The sequence below is a fragment of the Danio aesculapii genome, chromosome 17 (assembly GCF_903798145.1).
Source record: "Danio aesculapii chromosome 17, fDanAes4.1, whole genome shotgun sequence".
Taxonomy (NCBI): Eukaryota; Metazoa; Chordata; class Actinopteri; order Cypriniformes; family Danionidae; genus Danio; species Danio aesculapii.
The window spans coordinates 2,838,412-2,855,824 of NC_079451.1; the positions used below are offsets into that span (position 1 = coordinate 2,838,412).

A 17,413-nucleotide genomic window follows, 5' to 3' on the forward strand; every position below is an offset into this window, starting at 1 on the left:
GACCCCTCTCAGCTGTTTGGCCATATACAGTTGAAGAAAAAATATTGGCCCTTCTGTGAAATTTTAACTCTTTTTTTCAAAAATTCCCAAGTGAGGTTTAATTGAGAGATTACCTTTTGTTCAACAGATTTTAAGCAATAGTTTTATTAACTCATTCCTTTTGTCCATGATGACGGTATATTATATTTTACTAGTTAGTTTTACAAGATATTAGTATTCAGCTTAAAGTACAATTTAAAGGCTTAACTAGGTTAATTAGATTAACTAGGCAGGTTAGGGTAAATAGGCAAGTCATTTGACAACAATGGTTTGTTCTGTAGACTATTGAGAAAAAAAAATCTTAAAGAGGCTAACAATAACAACCTTGAAAGAGAAATTATTTCAGTCAAACTAGAAGAAATAAGAATAACATCATAGGATATACTGTGAAAATTGTACTTGCCCTGTTTGTTAAATGAAAAAGAATGACAATTTCATAGGAGGGCTAATAATTTTGTCTTCAACTGCATATGAATTTATATAACTGTAATATATTCACATAAACCTTTGTCTTTTTATTCCACCATAGCCTCAACATAGCGTTCCAGACATTTACATATGGATGATAAGCAACAACAAACGCATTGCATACGCCAGAGTTCCCTCTAAAGACATCCTCTACTCTTCTGTGGAGGAGGAGTGTGGAAAGGACTGCGGGAAGGTCCAGACCATCTTCTTTAAGGTAGGGATGAATGCACTGCTGACATACCTTAAAATCAACATTTAGTAATTTATTATGTCAGAATACATGGCGAACCAGTCATACCTTAAGGAATTGTTCACCCCCAAATGAACATTTTGTAATCATTTATTCCCTTCCTCCACTTGCTCCAAACTTCTTGATACTTGAAGACCTGGTTTATCCACCATTGTAGTGGAGAAGATCCTTGAGTGGACTTCAGTGGAGTTCACGATTTCTGGCTACTTCCATTTCTTTCCGTCAATGGTCTGAGGGACATTCTTGAAGTTGCAGGGCAGGGGTGCTCATCTCTGTTCCTAGAGATCTACCTTCCTGCAAAGTTCAGCTGCAACCTTGATCTTTAATTACCAAGTGCTTGTTCAGTAGGAAGTGCTCCTACCTACTTAGTTGGTTTGGTTGTGTTTGATCATGGTTGAAGCTGAACTCTGCAGGAAGCTAAAACTCCAGGAACAGGGAGCACCCCTGTCGTATGGCCACCAGAATGTTGTTCAAGTCTTCCAACGGTTGTCGTATTGTCGCACCATGTGTCTGGCCCATCTGAGCTTCCTCTCTCTGGCATCTTCATAGCCATCCTTGAACTTTATTTGTGTAAAAAGTGCTCGTTTCAGCCCTTGTCTCTGAGTTGGATCTTTAGGATTCGCCACTTTATCGGTCTGATTTGTCTGCAGCTTCTTCTCTTCTTTTCCCTGCATCGTCCATGTTTCACAACCATAATTCAGTGTGGGTAGAGTGCTGAAGTTGAAGAGTTGGGTGTGGACATTGACATTTTCTGTTTTTGTGAGGACTTCTTGTGTGCTCTTGCAGCTATTCCACATTGTGCTGCGTGACTTGTTGGCCTAGGTAGGTGTATTTGTTGACAAAATGTTGACTTTCTCGGATGATTTTTCCATTGGCACAGTAGTTGTTCTTCATCACCTGGGTCTTGTTCCTGTTGATTCACAGGTCGATTTTTGCACTAGCTTTGTTGAGTTCTTATAGCATCGACTCGGCAGTTTGTACATTGTAGACAAACAGGATTATGTCATCAGTGAATTGAAGGTAGTTAAGCCGATCTCAATCGATCCAGATGCCTCGGTTGTTCCAAACATCTGCTGAACACAAAAGAATATATTATGAAACTTGTTGGAAACTGACTTCCATCGTATTTTCTCTTGTTGTAGCTGCCTGGTAAGAAGAGTTTTGGACCTGCGGGCTGGACAGTTCAGGCTAAGACTGAGCTGTATCTGTGGCTGGGCCTGAACAGGCAGCGTAAGGACTATCTGTGCGGTCTGCCTAACGGATTCGAGGAGAACAAGGCAGCGAAAGGGCCGGGCATTCAGTCCTCTCCCCCTATCAGCCTGATGTACACCAGTAAGAGACCTGACCGCTCACACCACTGACTTTCATATTGTCTGTCCAGGAGTCACCCAAAACATTATTTTACACCCACAGTGAAGCAGATCTTCCAGCTGAGGGTCCACATGTACCAGGCTCGCAGTCTGTTTGCGGCAGACAGCACAGGCCTCTCGGATCCATTCGCCAGAATATTTTTTTCTACTCACAGTCAAGTCACAGAGGTGAGATGTGTGGTGAGAATTCACTCCTTCAGCAGGTTGTTTTTTTTTAATTTAAGTTCCGCTTCTGAAGCATAAAAACACCATAATATGTTTGCAGATATTTGCAGAGAACAAATTTATCTGAAAAACAATGTTTAAGTCAGTTGTTCTCCTTTGAAAATGTGCATTCCATGTCAAAAAGTCTGTCTTTGTTTTGGTCTCAATAACTAGCCCACTGCCAGTTTAACCAATTATATTTCAGCACTTTGCGTTGCATTGGTGGAAGAGAGTGTATTTGACTTAAGTCATGATGGCTGCCTCATCAAGGCGTCAGTCTAGGTCAGGGGTCACCAATCACGGTCCTGGAGGGCCGGTGTCCCTGCAGGGTTTAGCTCCAACTTGCCTCAACACACCTGCCTGATTGTTTCAAGAATACCTAGTAAGACCTTGATTAGCTTGTTCAGGTGTGTTTGATTAGGGTTGGAGCTAAAATCTGCAGGACACCGGCCCTCTAGGAACAAGTTTGGTGACCACTGGTCTAGGTAGTGACAATTCACAACATGGTTTTAATTAGCAGATAAATGCAAAATAAGCTGAGCTATTGGTATCGTAGACCTGGCATCCTGGCAACTTGTGCGTGTGTTGAGTCATTGGAATAGGTTGGGTGAAAAAAAACTCTATCCAATATTTTGAATTTGCATTGCAATACCTAGTTCAACCACTAGCTGTCAATCCTACATACATCCCCCCTTAGTTTAGTTTATAATTTTGTTTAATACAATTTTTCATATAATTATGTGTATATCATTATATTATTAATATAATTTGTGACCCTGTAGCTGCAGTTTATATTTTATATATGATTTTTTTTTTCGTCTTTCAGCCAAACTAAAAGAAAGATGAAAAAAAAGTGGAAAAGTTTGAGAAACAAAAAGACAACAAATTTCACTAATGATAGTGAATAATTTTAGTGAATAATATTATTTACATAACAAACAACTGTATTAAAATACAAAACGTTTCAAATTAATGGCACCATGTTTCGTAAATATATTGGCATAAATTTTCTAAAAAACATTTAATAATAATAGTGAATAATAGCTAATAAATTTGTGTTCAAATGTGCAATTATCCGATTGACCGCTGAACACACAATTTTAGTAAAAATATATAGTCAAAATTAATTTGGTGCTGTTTTACTGTGTCCTAAATACACACGGCATGACAACATTCCAATGACAAGCACTTTGGCTGTCTGCACCAAATGTGATTCGACACATTTGAATATATCAACCACTGTACTCTCGACTAAATGATAAGGGTTTTAATGAAATTAATAAACATTTAACCTATTCAACATTATTAAAAGTAAATAAGCTGAGTGACTGATGTTGATGGTTTGCACTGAATCACATCTGCTAGTTATTTAGTTTTCAAGATCTGAGGTGAATTATATGCTGCTGCTTTCAGTAGTATGGCAATAAATGTCACTTAAAAGGGTCTTCAAACTCACATTGGTAGCATTTAACACTGAATAAAGCCCATAATTGGTACCTGAGGTGATCATTGTCAAATTAGCAGTTACGATGCCGTGCAAATAGAAAATAGAAATTTTGCACACCACTGATGCACATGGATAGAACAAAAACTAATTTTAACATGAAAACAATACCTTTCATTGCATGTTGTGGCACCGCGTCACATGTAGTTATAACTCTGCGTTAGTGAAGCATTGAGTTGTTTTGCTGGTTTTTCCCAGGTCCTGAACGAGACGCTGTGTCCTACATGGGATCAGCTGCTGGTGTTTGATCATGTAGAGCTCTACGGTGAAGCTGGAGAACTGAGAGACGATCCTCCGATAATCGTCATCGAGATCTACGACCAGGACACAGTGGTGAGTCTCCACGGCCTCAGAATTTACTCTCATTGGATCTTAATGTGGATTCATATATGTGCTCCAATCTCACACCTCTCAAGGGGAAAGCTGATTTCATGGGAAGGACGTTCGCTAAACCGATCACCAAGATGTCGGATGAGCACTACGGGCCTCCGCGTTTCCCTCCTCAGCTGGAGTACTATCAGATCTACAGGGGAAACTGCACGGCTGGAGAAATGCTGGCCGCCTTTGAGCTGCTGCAGGTCAGAGCGAATCTGTTTTGCTCTCAGAGTGTCTCATTCAGTGCGAATCAGTAGGTCATGTACACTACGTTGGACACTGGCAAGGGCAGTGATGAGCAGACTGTCATTTCATATAGATTACAAAACCAGAGAACATTTGTTTTCAAGTAGTGGGTTCGTTTAAAAGTAGAGATTTCAAGCTTTATTTGGATATATTTCGTATGTGTGTGAAGCAAGTATTCGCTGAGATTTCAGTGCATTTGCTGAACCCAGAGGGTTTACAATGAAGCTGCAAAAACTGTCGTAAAAACCAGCTTGATCTCACGAGAAAACGTAAGTATTTTACGTTTTGACAGTTAAGTGGCTAATTCGTACGAATTCGTACGAGTTCAGTCGTACGAAATTGTACGATTTTAAAAAGGAGGCGTGGCACCTAACCCCACCCCTAAACCCAACCGTCATTGGCGGATGAGCAAATCGTACTAAATTGTACAAATTAGCCACTAAATCAAAAAGTTACGAATTGCCGTGAGATTGTGTTGTAAAAACACACTGGACTGAGCCCCTCCCCAGGAGAATCCTCAGTCTTTAGCGATCGATGATTGGCTCTTGTACTAGTAGGCGGGGCTTCATTATCCATATTGACTGTTACACATTCCCCATTCAAAACTATTCAAGTGACATGTCTTGTGTGTTCTATAGTTGACTACTGAATACTAAAAATACACATAAATCTCAATGCATAGGCTAAAGAAATAAAACTCTAAATATTTTACATTTGAGTCAAACTGTACCTTTTATTTTTATTTAAAAACATTAACACTTAAATTTTAAACAACATATGTATTAAAACCCAAAAGCATTCTAAGTAAAGACACCATATTTCATGCATATATTGGCATTAATTTTCTTAGGCATGGGCAGTGGTCAGACAAATCAAGCTTCTTTAGTTGAAAAATGTAATTATTATGCGAAACATCTGAGTATCAAAAATATATACAATTACTGTGTTCTCTGAATTTATTCCATATATCGTCATAAACTAATTTCACAATGAATTTTTCTTCAGCGTGTTTAATTGTCTTGATAAATGTAATAAAATTTGATTATTTTACAAAATATATTTTTATTTTAACAAAAAATATTCAATTACTCTGCTTCTCTGAATTGATTTATACAGAATGTATGCTATGTACAGCATTTAAGCAAGTATATTATAAGTAACTGTAACTAAATCACCTAAAAATGAACAATAACCCCTTACTTTTCTTTTTCAGAAGAAATGTAATTTAATTACAGTAACTAGTTACTTTAGAACTAATTGCACCCCAAAATCAATTAAACATAAAATAATTAGTTATGTTCAACCACATATTAAGTTTTAAATGATTTATAAGTACATTATACCTATTGGTTTCATATACCAGCAACATTTTAACCATGAATTGTTCTATACGTGTTAAATATAAACAGATCACAGTTACTATCTCTCGTTTGTCGTTATGTTTGGTGAGTTTGTTCATGTGATTCATGTTCGAAAGTTTCTGAATTCCATTAAGAGACTATAGTGAGGATTAATCCTCCTTGCTTGTATTTACAGTGCATTGTGGGAATTTTCCAGGAACGATTGCTTCAGTGCACTAGAAGATTTTAGCGATTAAACTGCACTTAAAATGGCTGACGGCCTGATCAGTTTCCTGACTACTAAACAAGGGAGATGATTGAGATGCAAGTCTGTGTGTGTGTGTGTGTGTGTGCGCGCATACTGGCCCACAAAACCAGTCATAAGTGTCAAATATTTTGAATTTGAATTTTATACATAATAGGAAACACTTAAATAAACATGCTTTCCATTGGTGTTTGGTTTGTTACGACAAAAAAATGGCCAAGATACGACTATATGAAAATCTGAGGGTTCAAGAAAATGAAAACACAGAGAAAATCACCTTTAAACTTGACCAAATGAAGTTCTTAGCAATGCATGTTACTAACAAAACATTATATGTAATACTTTTACAGTAGGAAATGTACTAAATATCTTCATGGAAATGTTGACCCTTACAATGTTTTACTGGCTATTGCCAAAAATATACCTGTGCGACATAAAACTGGTTTTATGGACCAGGGTGAAATATATACATATACTGATATATTAATATATGATGATCTTTCAGATTGGACCAGGTGGAAAGGCTGACCTGCCACCAATAGACGGACCTACAGATATCGACCGCGGCCCAATCCTGCCGGTGCCTATCGGTATTAGACCTGTCTTGAGTAAATACAGGATTGAGGTGAGGTGATTCTAGTAGTAATGCTTCTTTCTGTTCAGGAATGACACCTACTATAAACAAGATTTTAGAGCCTCAGCTGAATTGATTTTGGATGCACTTACAAAATATCAAAGTGTATTTATATTCAAGAATTATTTTCAGGATTACTGTAGTCTGAAGCAGCAGTTTGTGGTATGGTATTGACCTTATTGTTCATGCAAAAGCAGACATGACCGTTGTAACTTACATGTATAACATCTTGTTGCCTTGCTTGATGTTGTAAACTAGTATCTATATATTTTTTAAATGTATTGTCATAAACAGTGGCTTATAGGTCAAGTTACTGCCGTTTGTTATTCCCTATCATTAACCCATACATGTACAAAAAATTGTCTTGTTTTTAGAAATAAAATGTCAAAATTAAGTGAGTTTTTCCTTAAAACTAGCAAACTAATCTGCCAACGGGGTAAGCAAAATGATCTAGCTTTTGTTTTTAAGGAAAAACTCACTTAATTTTCACATTTTATTTCTAAAAATAAGACAATATATTTTGCTTATCTAGAAAATGTTGCTTGATTTAGGACATTTTAGATATTTGCTCTAGAAACATGGCAAAAACTCTGCAGTGTACAAAGTTTACCCTACTCAGTTGTGAGCATAAGTTTTGTTTTTATGAACCGTTTCAAAATCGATGCGCATCTTGGCATTTCTATGTACAATAGATGTATAGAAACATGACTACTGATTCCCCCTGTAGAAAATGTATACCCCTTATACAGCTATATAAACACATGGACTCATGAAATGGTCTGATTTAGCAATTGATGAAATTATACTCCTGCTTAAGGTTCTGTTCTGGGGTCTGAGGGACTTGAAGCGGGTGAATCTGGCTCAAGTGGACCGTCCCCGTGTGGACATCGAGTGCGCAGGGAAAGGTGTTCAGTCGTCGCTGATCCAGAACTACAAGAAAAACCCCAACTTCAGCACTCTGGTCAAGTGGTTTGAAGTGGTGAGTTTTGCACGTTTATATCCAATTTGGGGATATGTGCCCGGGGCTATATAATTGAGAAACCGCAATTACGTTCCCTGGCATACGTATGGCTAAATTTCATGTGTAAAACAATCACTACAGAGCAGTATGATGCCCTTTGGAAGAAACTTCTTCTGCTGACGTTTACCTCAGTATGGACAGCTTTTCCGGAGCGATCAGTTTGCTCGGTAGCTCATCTTGTACGGCATCAAATTTGGAATGTGGAATGGACCAGGGTTCGAGTCCGGTGAAGGATGTTTCCAGAAACCAAGTGTTACACCATATGGCTCACATTGACGTAAAAAAAGAGGGACACCAAAGAAAGTCAAAATTATAGGACATAATTAACCCTTTCACGCTCGAGTTTTAAATATGCAAGTTTTTTTGGCCTTTTCTGTAAATATTGAAAAATGTTTCAATTATATTGTGAAATTTTGCAATACTCCGATTCTCAAATATGTGAGAGAACATATATTTTGTCTTTTAAACAGCTTAATAATGATCGTATTATGTGTTATACGACGGGTAATGGGCGGCGCTGTTGTCGCTAGCAGGGATACAGCTATGATCGGAAGTTAACAAGAAGCATTTATATTATTTATTAAATTATGCATTAATTGTGTTTCATTAGCTAGATGGGATACAGCTGAAGATACGTCACTATAGCATAATCTAATGAAATTGTATTTTATTAGATTATGCTATATTGATGTGTGTCCTCAGCTGTATCCCATCTAGACTTCACCCTCTCCCGCAGCGCGGTGAAGTCTAGATGGGATACAGCTGAGGATGCTCACGTCAATATAGCATAATCTTTGTAACACTGTACAATAAATAATATTTTTGCATTACAGTGAAGGTTGGAGTTTAGGGTTGAAGTAGGGGTAGACGCTAATGAAATACAATTAATGCGTAATTTAATAAATTATATTAGTACTTCACGTTGACTTCCGATCGTAGCTGTATCCCTTGTAGGAATAACTACAGGAGAGATCCGAGCTGCTGGATTTACATCATGTGTATTCATAATTTTCTGCCGAAATACAGGAAGGTAAAGCAACTGTTTAATCTGGGGGAGGAATAGAGAAAATATTATAGTAACATCAACAGTGTGTATCTTAGGTGAACAAAGCACATCATCAGGTTATATTGAAAAATTATTATTATTGCCATCTCCATAGGCATACATGTGTATTATTAAACCTTAATTGGTATGTTTTGCTTGTAGTTATGTGTATTTAAATGTCTGAAACCTAAATTAAATATTTGAAAGCATGTACATTGTGATTTATGACAAGCACTGCGCATCTCTTTCTGTGCCTTAGCGTGCGCCGTCAGATTTACATTTGAGCAGTTGATGACGTGCGCTCTGAACGTTCTAATCACTGAAGAGTGTGATCGCACACTTCAGAGACCAGCTAAAGCTGATCACACCAGTGTGATTGTATGCGTGAAAGGGTTAAAGAAACAATTTTAACCCATTAACTGTCACCGTCTCTCCACCGGGACACTTAAGTTTACTTTACTATATTGAAAAGTCAAATCATAATATAACCATGACAAATGACATAACTAGAAAGTCCTTCTAAATACTTATTTTACCATTTATTTGTTATATAAGAAGAGTAATAGATCAAATCTCTTTTACTGTCATCACCCTTCAAGCTGTGGGGCCATTTGCGCTTAAATATTGAAGCCATAACTAACGTCTAAACATAAAGCAATCCTAACAAACTATACAGTACATCATTTGAAAGCTTCAAATGTCAAGTTTCTAAATATGGTGACTGATTTTTTTAATATTGAGAATTATAACTGAACAACAGTTTGTTTATTTCTAACAATAATAGTCGTAAAGCATTGCTCTGCTACAGCAATCCACATGTAAATAATTTTTAGATCGTAAATTTAGATCATATACCACCAAACTGCTCATGCTTCATTAAAAGTTGTTGTCTACTTTACAAATATTGTCAAAAGTATGAAATAGTTTTTTCATATTCTTTAAAACATACATTGAAACGGGACGGCCTCATATGGTCACCAGTGGAAACTGAATGCCATCTGCTGGTGATGTTTGGTACTGCACCCAACAAAATGTTACTGAACGTTTTATTTAGGGTATCAACTTCAAATTTGGAATATAATTTGATCAGATATTTAGCTTAGATTTTTCTGTCAATTTTAGGCTAAGATGATTTTTGTTAAAGATATATTTTATGTAATATAAAAAACATTTATTGTTTTTATTTATTTCATAAACAAAGGCACATAACTTTTATTTTGTTGATCTTATAGAACCTACATACTCACTTCCCTAAACCCAACCGACAGTGTTTTCAAAAGCAATCTACAAGCATATCGTGGCCGTGTGTTTTTACCATAATTTCACACTGCGTTTTTTTGTTTGTTTGTTTGTTTGTTTGTTTGTTTTGTTTTACCTGGTATGACATCCTATGAGTTAGTGGAGTTCCTCAGGTCAACATTGAGGGTTGGCTTCGCCTTTGGTCCTAATTGCTATGAGAAACACCTGCCGTTGATGTCTTTGGACCAATTAAATTCGTATGGCTGGCATTTGAAATGGGTTGCTGCATTAGACTGGACTCATTTTTTGGGTTTTGTTATATTTAAAACCTTGCCTATGTATTTTGCAGTTCCCAAAATATAGCCCTGGACATCTCCATATCTGTTTATATCAGCAGAATGATAATAATAATACGAATACATTTGATTTATAAAGCACTTTACATTTTAAGTAAAATCTCAAAGTGCTACAGGAAAAATAATAATGAGAAAAATAATATTGAGATAAAACAAAAGCACAAGCTGACCTTATTTACATTCTCCCATTCATCCTCCCCAAGTAAACCACCAACTACGATTCACTCACAATCTAAAAAAAGCTATTTAAACATTAAAAAAACTCCTTAAAATGATTTGTTTTGAAGTCCCTTTTGTTCGTTGCACTACATTCGTTTAAAGCATTGGTGTTTTTCCTCCAGGATCTGCCAGAGAACGAGCTCCTCCATCCTCCACTGAACATCCGCGTGGTGGACTGTCGAGCGTTTGGCCGCTACACACTAGTCGGCTCTCATGCCGTCACATCCCTGCGCAAGTTCATCTACAGGCCTGCAGACAAGAGTGTCAATAACTGGTCTGCTATGGGTGTGTAGAGATCAGCTGTCAAATGTCTGTCTAGTTGATCAGCTTGTAATGAATGTCTTATAGCCGCTAGAACTTCCTGCGTTACAATATAAAGTTGGAAAACAGATTTAAACGATAATGCAATGATCATTGTTTGCTAATAACTACTGAATTTGCTAATAATACACTGAATGATTCTTGATCATTAAATCATTAGGATAGTTATAATGATTTATTGTAACACTTATTGTAACACAACTTGCGATACTTAGTTAATGTTAGTCAATGTATTTTCAAACAATGGCCAATGCATGTACAGCATTTATTAATAGTAGTTCAACATTTACTAATGCATTATTAAAGTCCAACACTGCGCTGACTTAGCTGAAACAACACAATTCTTGAGATTTTTTTGGGCCAACTTAATTGTTTTATGTTCAATCCACTATTTTATGTATGATTGATCAAATGAATGCAGCCTTGATGAGCTGAAGACACTGCACTAAAATTAAATTTACGTTACTTTAACGTTATTTACTTTTCTTAATCTTATCACAAGTAATGTGTGTGTCTTTTTCTCCTTCTGCAGAAGAGGTTGTGATCCACACAGAGCCTGAACCAGCAGTGAAGAAGATTGAGACAGTTGTCAAACTTGACTCGGTATGAAATCATTAAAAACTAATTGATAAAAATACAGAAAAAAATACATTGCAACTACATGTCAGCTAATTCTCATTAGAGTATTAATTGACAATGGGCTCTATTTTAATGATCTAGGCGCAAAGCCTAAAGTGCATGGCGCAAAAGCATTAAGGTTGTGTCTGAATCCACTTTTGCTATTTGAAGGACAGAAAAATATGATTTGTGCCCCAGCGCCTGGTATAACAGGGTTGAGCTTATTCTCTTAATGAGTTATGGGTGTGTTTTGAGCATGACGTGCATTAAACTAATCAGAGTCTCATCTCCTATTCCCTTTAAGAGTCAGTTGTGTCGCGCCATGGCGCATTTGCTTTTTACATGGTGGACTTTGTAAGAGAAAAAACTGAACGCTTCACTAGCGAGAAAACAGTTAAACAGAAAATCTGCAGCGCGAGGATAAAGAATGAGCCTCCTCCATTCAGCCTCTTTACTTTCTCTTAACTTCACTTTTTCTCTTTACTCCTTTACTTTGGTGGAGTGAGGAAACGGTGTTGTATGCACTCCACTGAAGACATTTAATTTTGTTTAAGCGTAAAGATTTTCAAAACTATTTACTAAATTCAGTTTTAATTTCCAGTAAATTAATAAATGAACAATAATAATGAAGAGTGGTCAAAAAACTGAGTTATATTCAAACACACGTCCTGTTCTGATGCCCCATTTGGTGATGCAAACTTTTCCAAAACCCGACAGGTGGACAAATCTAAACTTGTGTTAATTAAAACAAATATAAATCTGCATATAATAAATAATACTGCTAATAATAATAATAATATTATACAAATTGTCATGAATAAACTGAAAAAGCCCCCCGAGATGAAGCAGGGAGGCAGTGGTTTTTATATTTATGTAGAAAATAATAATTTTTGTAATATTTTAACCCTTTAATTGTTTTCATATATAAAGATATTTGTGTATTGCTGTACAGCCCGTGTGTATTAAGCAATGTGTAAGTGTTTGGACGTGCATAGGCGCATAACCAACGCGCTCTGCGCTAGAATTTAGAGCAGCTTTTAGTTAGTCAATGGCGCGGCTCATTTCAGTTACTCAAAATAGCAACAATGCGCCTTAACACACCTCCTTTTTAGACCAGCACACCCATGAGTCCACAAAGTGGTGTAAATAGATTTGCTATTTAAACAACGTGGCGCAAAACATGAAAGTTATTGTTGCGCTGGTCGGAAAATAGCAACAAATCATGGCATACACATCTTGTGCCTTATTGCACCGGGTGTATGATAGGGCCTCTTGTGTTGTATCTGCTGATACTGCTCCACCAAGAGACATTCTTCTGACTAGAAGACATTTTTCAAGTACGTCAACTTACACTAACCTTAACCCTAGCCTTACAGTCTACTAATACTCTAATAAGAATTAGTCGCAATGTTGTCGCAATATAATTAAAATCAACTAAATGTGTGAAAGGAACCATCAGAATAAAGTGATACCATAATTTCTAAAGCTGGCTAATTGTATTGACCTTTAAAATATGTTGAAACTACATTTATTCCAACCAAACTAAAAGAATTACGACTTTTTGCAGACGAGAAAAATATTATAGGAAATACTGTGAAAAAATCCTTTGCTGTTTGCACATTTGCACCGGACATTTTCTTACATTCACTCTATATCTTCATAAAAACTGTGTGCATTTTTGAGTGTGCCTCACACAGGGGAATAACAAACCACCTGTAGAAACACTCTTCTCTCCATATGCACCGCACACTTTACTTAACTCCATCTTACAAGGACTCAATAAGAAAAACAATGTTTACCCGTGCACACATCGTGTTGCACTACTTATTTTCTTATATCTCTTTTGCACAATATCTTACACAATATTCTTCTGTCTTATGTAAACGTACTTGTATAGTCTGTCTAAGGTTAGGTTTATAGTTAATTATTTATTGTATATGTGTAGTTAGATTAGCGCTCCAATAGATTTGTTATTTAAAGGTTTAAAATAGCTCTTACGTCCAGTGTTGTTCATTTTTATTCATGTTGCACCGTGATCCTGCGACACACCATTTTGTTTCTGCACATGTAGCAGAACGGCAATAAAACTCAACTTGACTTCACTTGAACAACACTTGGGAAATATTTGAAAAGAAATCAAATTTCACAAGAGCGCTAGCAAATTTGCCTTCAGTTGTATGCTTCAAGCTGACTTGTGCGTCTTGTTTTCAGGCATCTGATGCTGTGGTCAAAGTTGATATGGTATGTACGCAGATGTCTTTTTTCTTCTATTTCATACCTGCAGCACGTTTTAAACTCTCTTTAAGCATTATGTGTCCGTGTGACCTGTGTGTGTTGAGCAGCCGGACGATGAGAAGGGTGGGAAAGGGAAGAAGAAGCGTAAGAAGGGCGAAGAGGTGGAGGAGGAGGAGCTGGATGAGAGCATGCTGGACTGGTGGTCCAAGTATTTTGCCTCCATTGAGACACTGAAAGAGGTGAGACATAAACAAGCATCGAAATGTTTAGATTTACAAGCAGATGCTTGAACATTCATGAAAAAATAAATGAATGATTCTGTTTCATGAATAATTTAGGCCATGAAGGCACAAGAAGCAGAAGCTGAAGAAAAAGAGGATTTTGAATCTGGAGATGGTGAGTTAGCTGTATATTTAGCAAAAAAACTAGATTCACCTATAGCAGGGTATCCTTAAAAGTGTTAAAGGGGACCTATTATGTGCCTTTTTACAACATCTCTAATGTCGCTAGAGTTTCAGCATGTAATGTTTTTAACCCTTTGAAACTTCCCCGTTTAGGCTTTGATCCTAATTGTGCTGTTTTGGTGACTGTCGCTTTAAATTCAAATGAGATTGGGTTCTTTTCAGAAGTGGGCGGAGCTACAAATGCCTGTGTGTCAGCATAGTGGCAGATTCAAAAACAAGACTAGCGCCTTATGCTTATGAGGGAGACATGGTTGCCTAATGTGCTGGGCTTTCCCCTCTGATGACACGTACAAAGGGAGAATATCAATCAAATGCTGCGTCCCAATTCGCATACTTATAATACGCCCTAAAAGTATGTACTTTTTTTGTGAAGGAAAAATATATACTTTTGAGTGTGTAACAAAAGAGCAAGCTTTGGGACATACCCCTACAGAAAAAACAGCTTAAACCAGCCTAGGCTGGTTGGCTGGTTTTAGCTGGTCGACCAGCCTGGTTTTAGAGGAGTTTTGGCCATTTATAGGCTGGTTGCCAGCCATTTCCAGTCTGGTCTTAGCTGGTCAGGCTGGAAAATGACCAGCTAAAACCAGCTTGACCAGCCTAGACAAGCTGAGAGCCCAGCCTAAACCAGCTATGTCCAGCTTAAACCAGGCTGGAAATGGCTGGAAACCAGCCTGGAAATGGCCAAAACCCCTCTAAAACCAGGCTGGTCAACCAGCTAAAACCAGCCAACCAGCCTAGGCTGGTTTAAGCTGGAATTTTTAGCAGGGACTACTTCCTTGTTAACAGTTATGTTGCTTAGTTATGAGCCCCGTCAATCATCCACACATAATCCACATTTCTGTCGTATTTAATTTCACGAGTCTTTCATGCAGAGAAATCTCCTCAGGTCTTTGGATAATTATGTATTCAGATGTTAATGTCCAAACGCGTCTTTATATAAGTTCAATATTGTTGTTGCAGATGAAATATAACACAGAAAACGTCATACAAACAACTTTACCGAAGCCTCTCTACTTGACAGTTGGTCTCGTGCGTCATGTTTGTAGTTCATTTACACTTTTCACCCGCAATTGTAGTTCTAACTGAATTCACGTCCAACGTGCAATGTACTGTGGGCAATATCAGCAGTTAGAGTATGGACGCTTCTACACTTAATTTTTTTTACTGGAAATAATAAACCATCCAGGAACCTTTGGAATACTTTTTTCAACATACTACGATTTGGGATATACTAATTCTGCTTTCAAGTACTATTTAGGATGGATAGTTTGCGAGTTCGGATGCAGCAAATGTGTTTTTGCAGACTTTTTTTTATCAAGTCTGATTATAAAAAGTGAAATAACAAATTTTTACTTGTGCAACATAAAGTTAGGTGTGTAACATTTAATTAGATACTTTTCACCCATCCTAGCAATGTTCTTTCCATTGATGACACCATTGTAGGGAAGAAGAAGCGAGGAAAGAAGAGTAAAACCATGCCTGGAGAGGCCGTGCCGGAGAAGAAGAAGCAGAAGATCGAAGAGTTCAAGGTTCATCTCTGCTCATCTCTCTAACAGCAGACGTGAACTTGAGCAGGGAATGAAGATGTTTTCTTTTGCAGGTCTACAACCGAGAGCTGGAGTATGATTATAACCAGTTTGAGGACTGGCTTCACACCTTCAACCTTCACAGAGGGAAGTGCTCAGACGACGCGGATGTGGATCAGAATGCAGCTGATGAAGACAGACTCATTGGCAAGTTCAAGGTCTGTTCACATTTCATGTCCTAAGAACATCTGACAAGCAGAATACAAATGTTTTATTAAGCAGTTTAAGTAGTACACAGTTTCAGGTTGTTTAAATGTTGGTAATGTCATACATTATCACACACAAACATAGTAATTATCCCACACGAGTTTCATTTGTTTTGTGTATTCACTGTAGGGCTCCTTGTGTATCTACAAAGTCCCCTCAGATGATATGTCCAGAGACATGGGCTTTGACTCCAACATGGGAATGTTCCAGAACATCCCGCACAATGATCCAATAAACGTGCTTGTCCGAATCTACGTGGTCCGGGTATGCAGCACTACAGCAGGACACACTTTATAGCAGGGGTCACCAAACTTGTTCCTGGAGGGCCGGTGTCCTAAAAAGTTTAGCTCCAACTCTAATCAAACACACCCGAACAAGCTAATCAAGGTCTTAAGCTGTGGTCACACTAGAGTTTGAGCTAGTGAAATTCTGTCGTAGGGCGCAGGATTAAACAAGATAATTAGACATTTAAAATGCGAGTGATTGCTCCATAATTTAAATTTCAGTACAGAGAAGTTATGTTTTGATCTTTTATTGGTCTCATGCAATCATGTGATGCGATTTTACAGGTCAGAGTTCACCAAGCTTGAATTTGGCAACGTAGAGACATGCCAAACATTTCGCACAAGCTTGCGTTTCTGGTCTGCAGCATTCACATGCATATGAATGGAGGTATATGGGGCGAAAAGTGTATTGTGACCAAGGCTTTTCTAAGCATAGTTTAAATATTCCAAGCAGGAGTGTTGACGCAAGTCGGAACTAAACTCTGCAGGGACACCAACCCCCCAGGACAGAGATTGTTGTCCCCTAATCTTTCGGGCTCATCTTCTGAACTCATTCGAGGTGTTTGCTTGTCTCAGGCAACAGATCTGCACCCTGCAGACATCAATGGAAAGGCCGATCCATACGTTGCCATCAAGCTTGGAAAGTCCGAAATCAAGGACAAGGAGAATTACATCTCAAAGCAGCTCAACCCTGTGTTTGGAAAGTCAGTATATGAAGATTGGCAATGGGATTTACATCATCAGCATTCATATTAATGTTAAACTCTTGCAGGTCGTTTGATGTTGAAGCAACTCTCCCAATGGACTCCACCCTCACTGTGTCCATCTATGACTGGGATTTGGTGGGAACCGATGACCTGATCGGCGAGACTAAGATAGACTTGGAGAACCGTTTCTACAGCAAACACAGGGCCACATGTGGCATCAGCTCCACCTATGCCATGTATGCAAACTAGCTTGTGTACAGTATAATTGTCTATTTATCTGTTTGTCTGTTTATTTGTATGTCTATCTATCAGTCTGTCTGTATGACTGTTTATTTATCGATCTGTCTGCCTGTCTGTCTCAAACATGTTAGCAATGTGATAATACATACAAGCAACTTCATAGAAACATCCTTGCA

General features: G+C 37.7%; 1 protein-coding gene across 3 annotated transcripts in view; it reads left to right on the plus strand.

Annotated features, from left to right (window-relative positions):
- LOC130244357 (otoferlin) overlaps positions 1-17,413 on the plus strand; it is a 53,012-nt gene that overhangs the window by 21,440 nt on the left and 14,159 nt on the right. For all 3 annotated transcript variants that reach the window (XM_056476746.1, XM_056476745.1, XM_056476747.1), the window contains exons 18-34: positions 569-721; positions 1,900-2,089; positions 2,171-2,295; positions 4,034-4,168; positions 4,252-4,413; positions 6,567-6,686; positions 7,513-7,674; positions 10,698-10,860; positions 11,429-11,499; positions 13,726-13,755; positions 13,857-13,988; positions 14,088-14,145; positions 15,657-15,742; positions 15,814-15,957; positions 16,136-16,270; positions 16,867-16,994; positions 17,063-17,233. In XM_056476746.1, the coding sequence (XP_056332721.1) occupies positions 569-721; positions 1,900-2,089; positions 2,171-2,295; positions 4,034-4,168; positions 4,252-4,413; positions 6,567-6,686; positions 7,513-7,674; positions 10,698-10,860; positions 11,429-11,499; positions 13,726-13,755; positions 13,857-13,988; positions 14,088-14,145; positions 15,657-15,742; positions 15,814-15,957; positions 16,136-16,270; positions 16,867-16,994; positions 17,063-17,233 (2,165 nt within the window). The remainder of the gene's footprint in view (positions 1-568; positions 722-1,899; positions 2,090-2,170; positions 2,296-4,033; positions 4,169-4,251; positions 4,414-6,566; positions 6,687-7,512; positions 7,675-10,697; positions 10,861-11,428; positions 11,500-13,725; positions 13,756-13,856; positions 13,989-14,087; positions 14,146-15,656; positions 15,743-15,813; positions 15,958-16,135; positions 16,271-16,866; positions 16,995-17,062; positions 17,234-17,413) is intronic.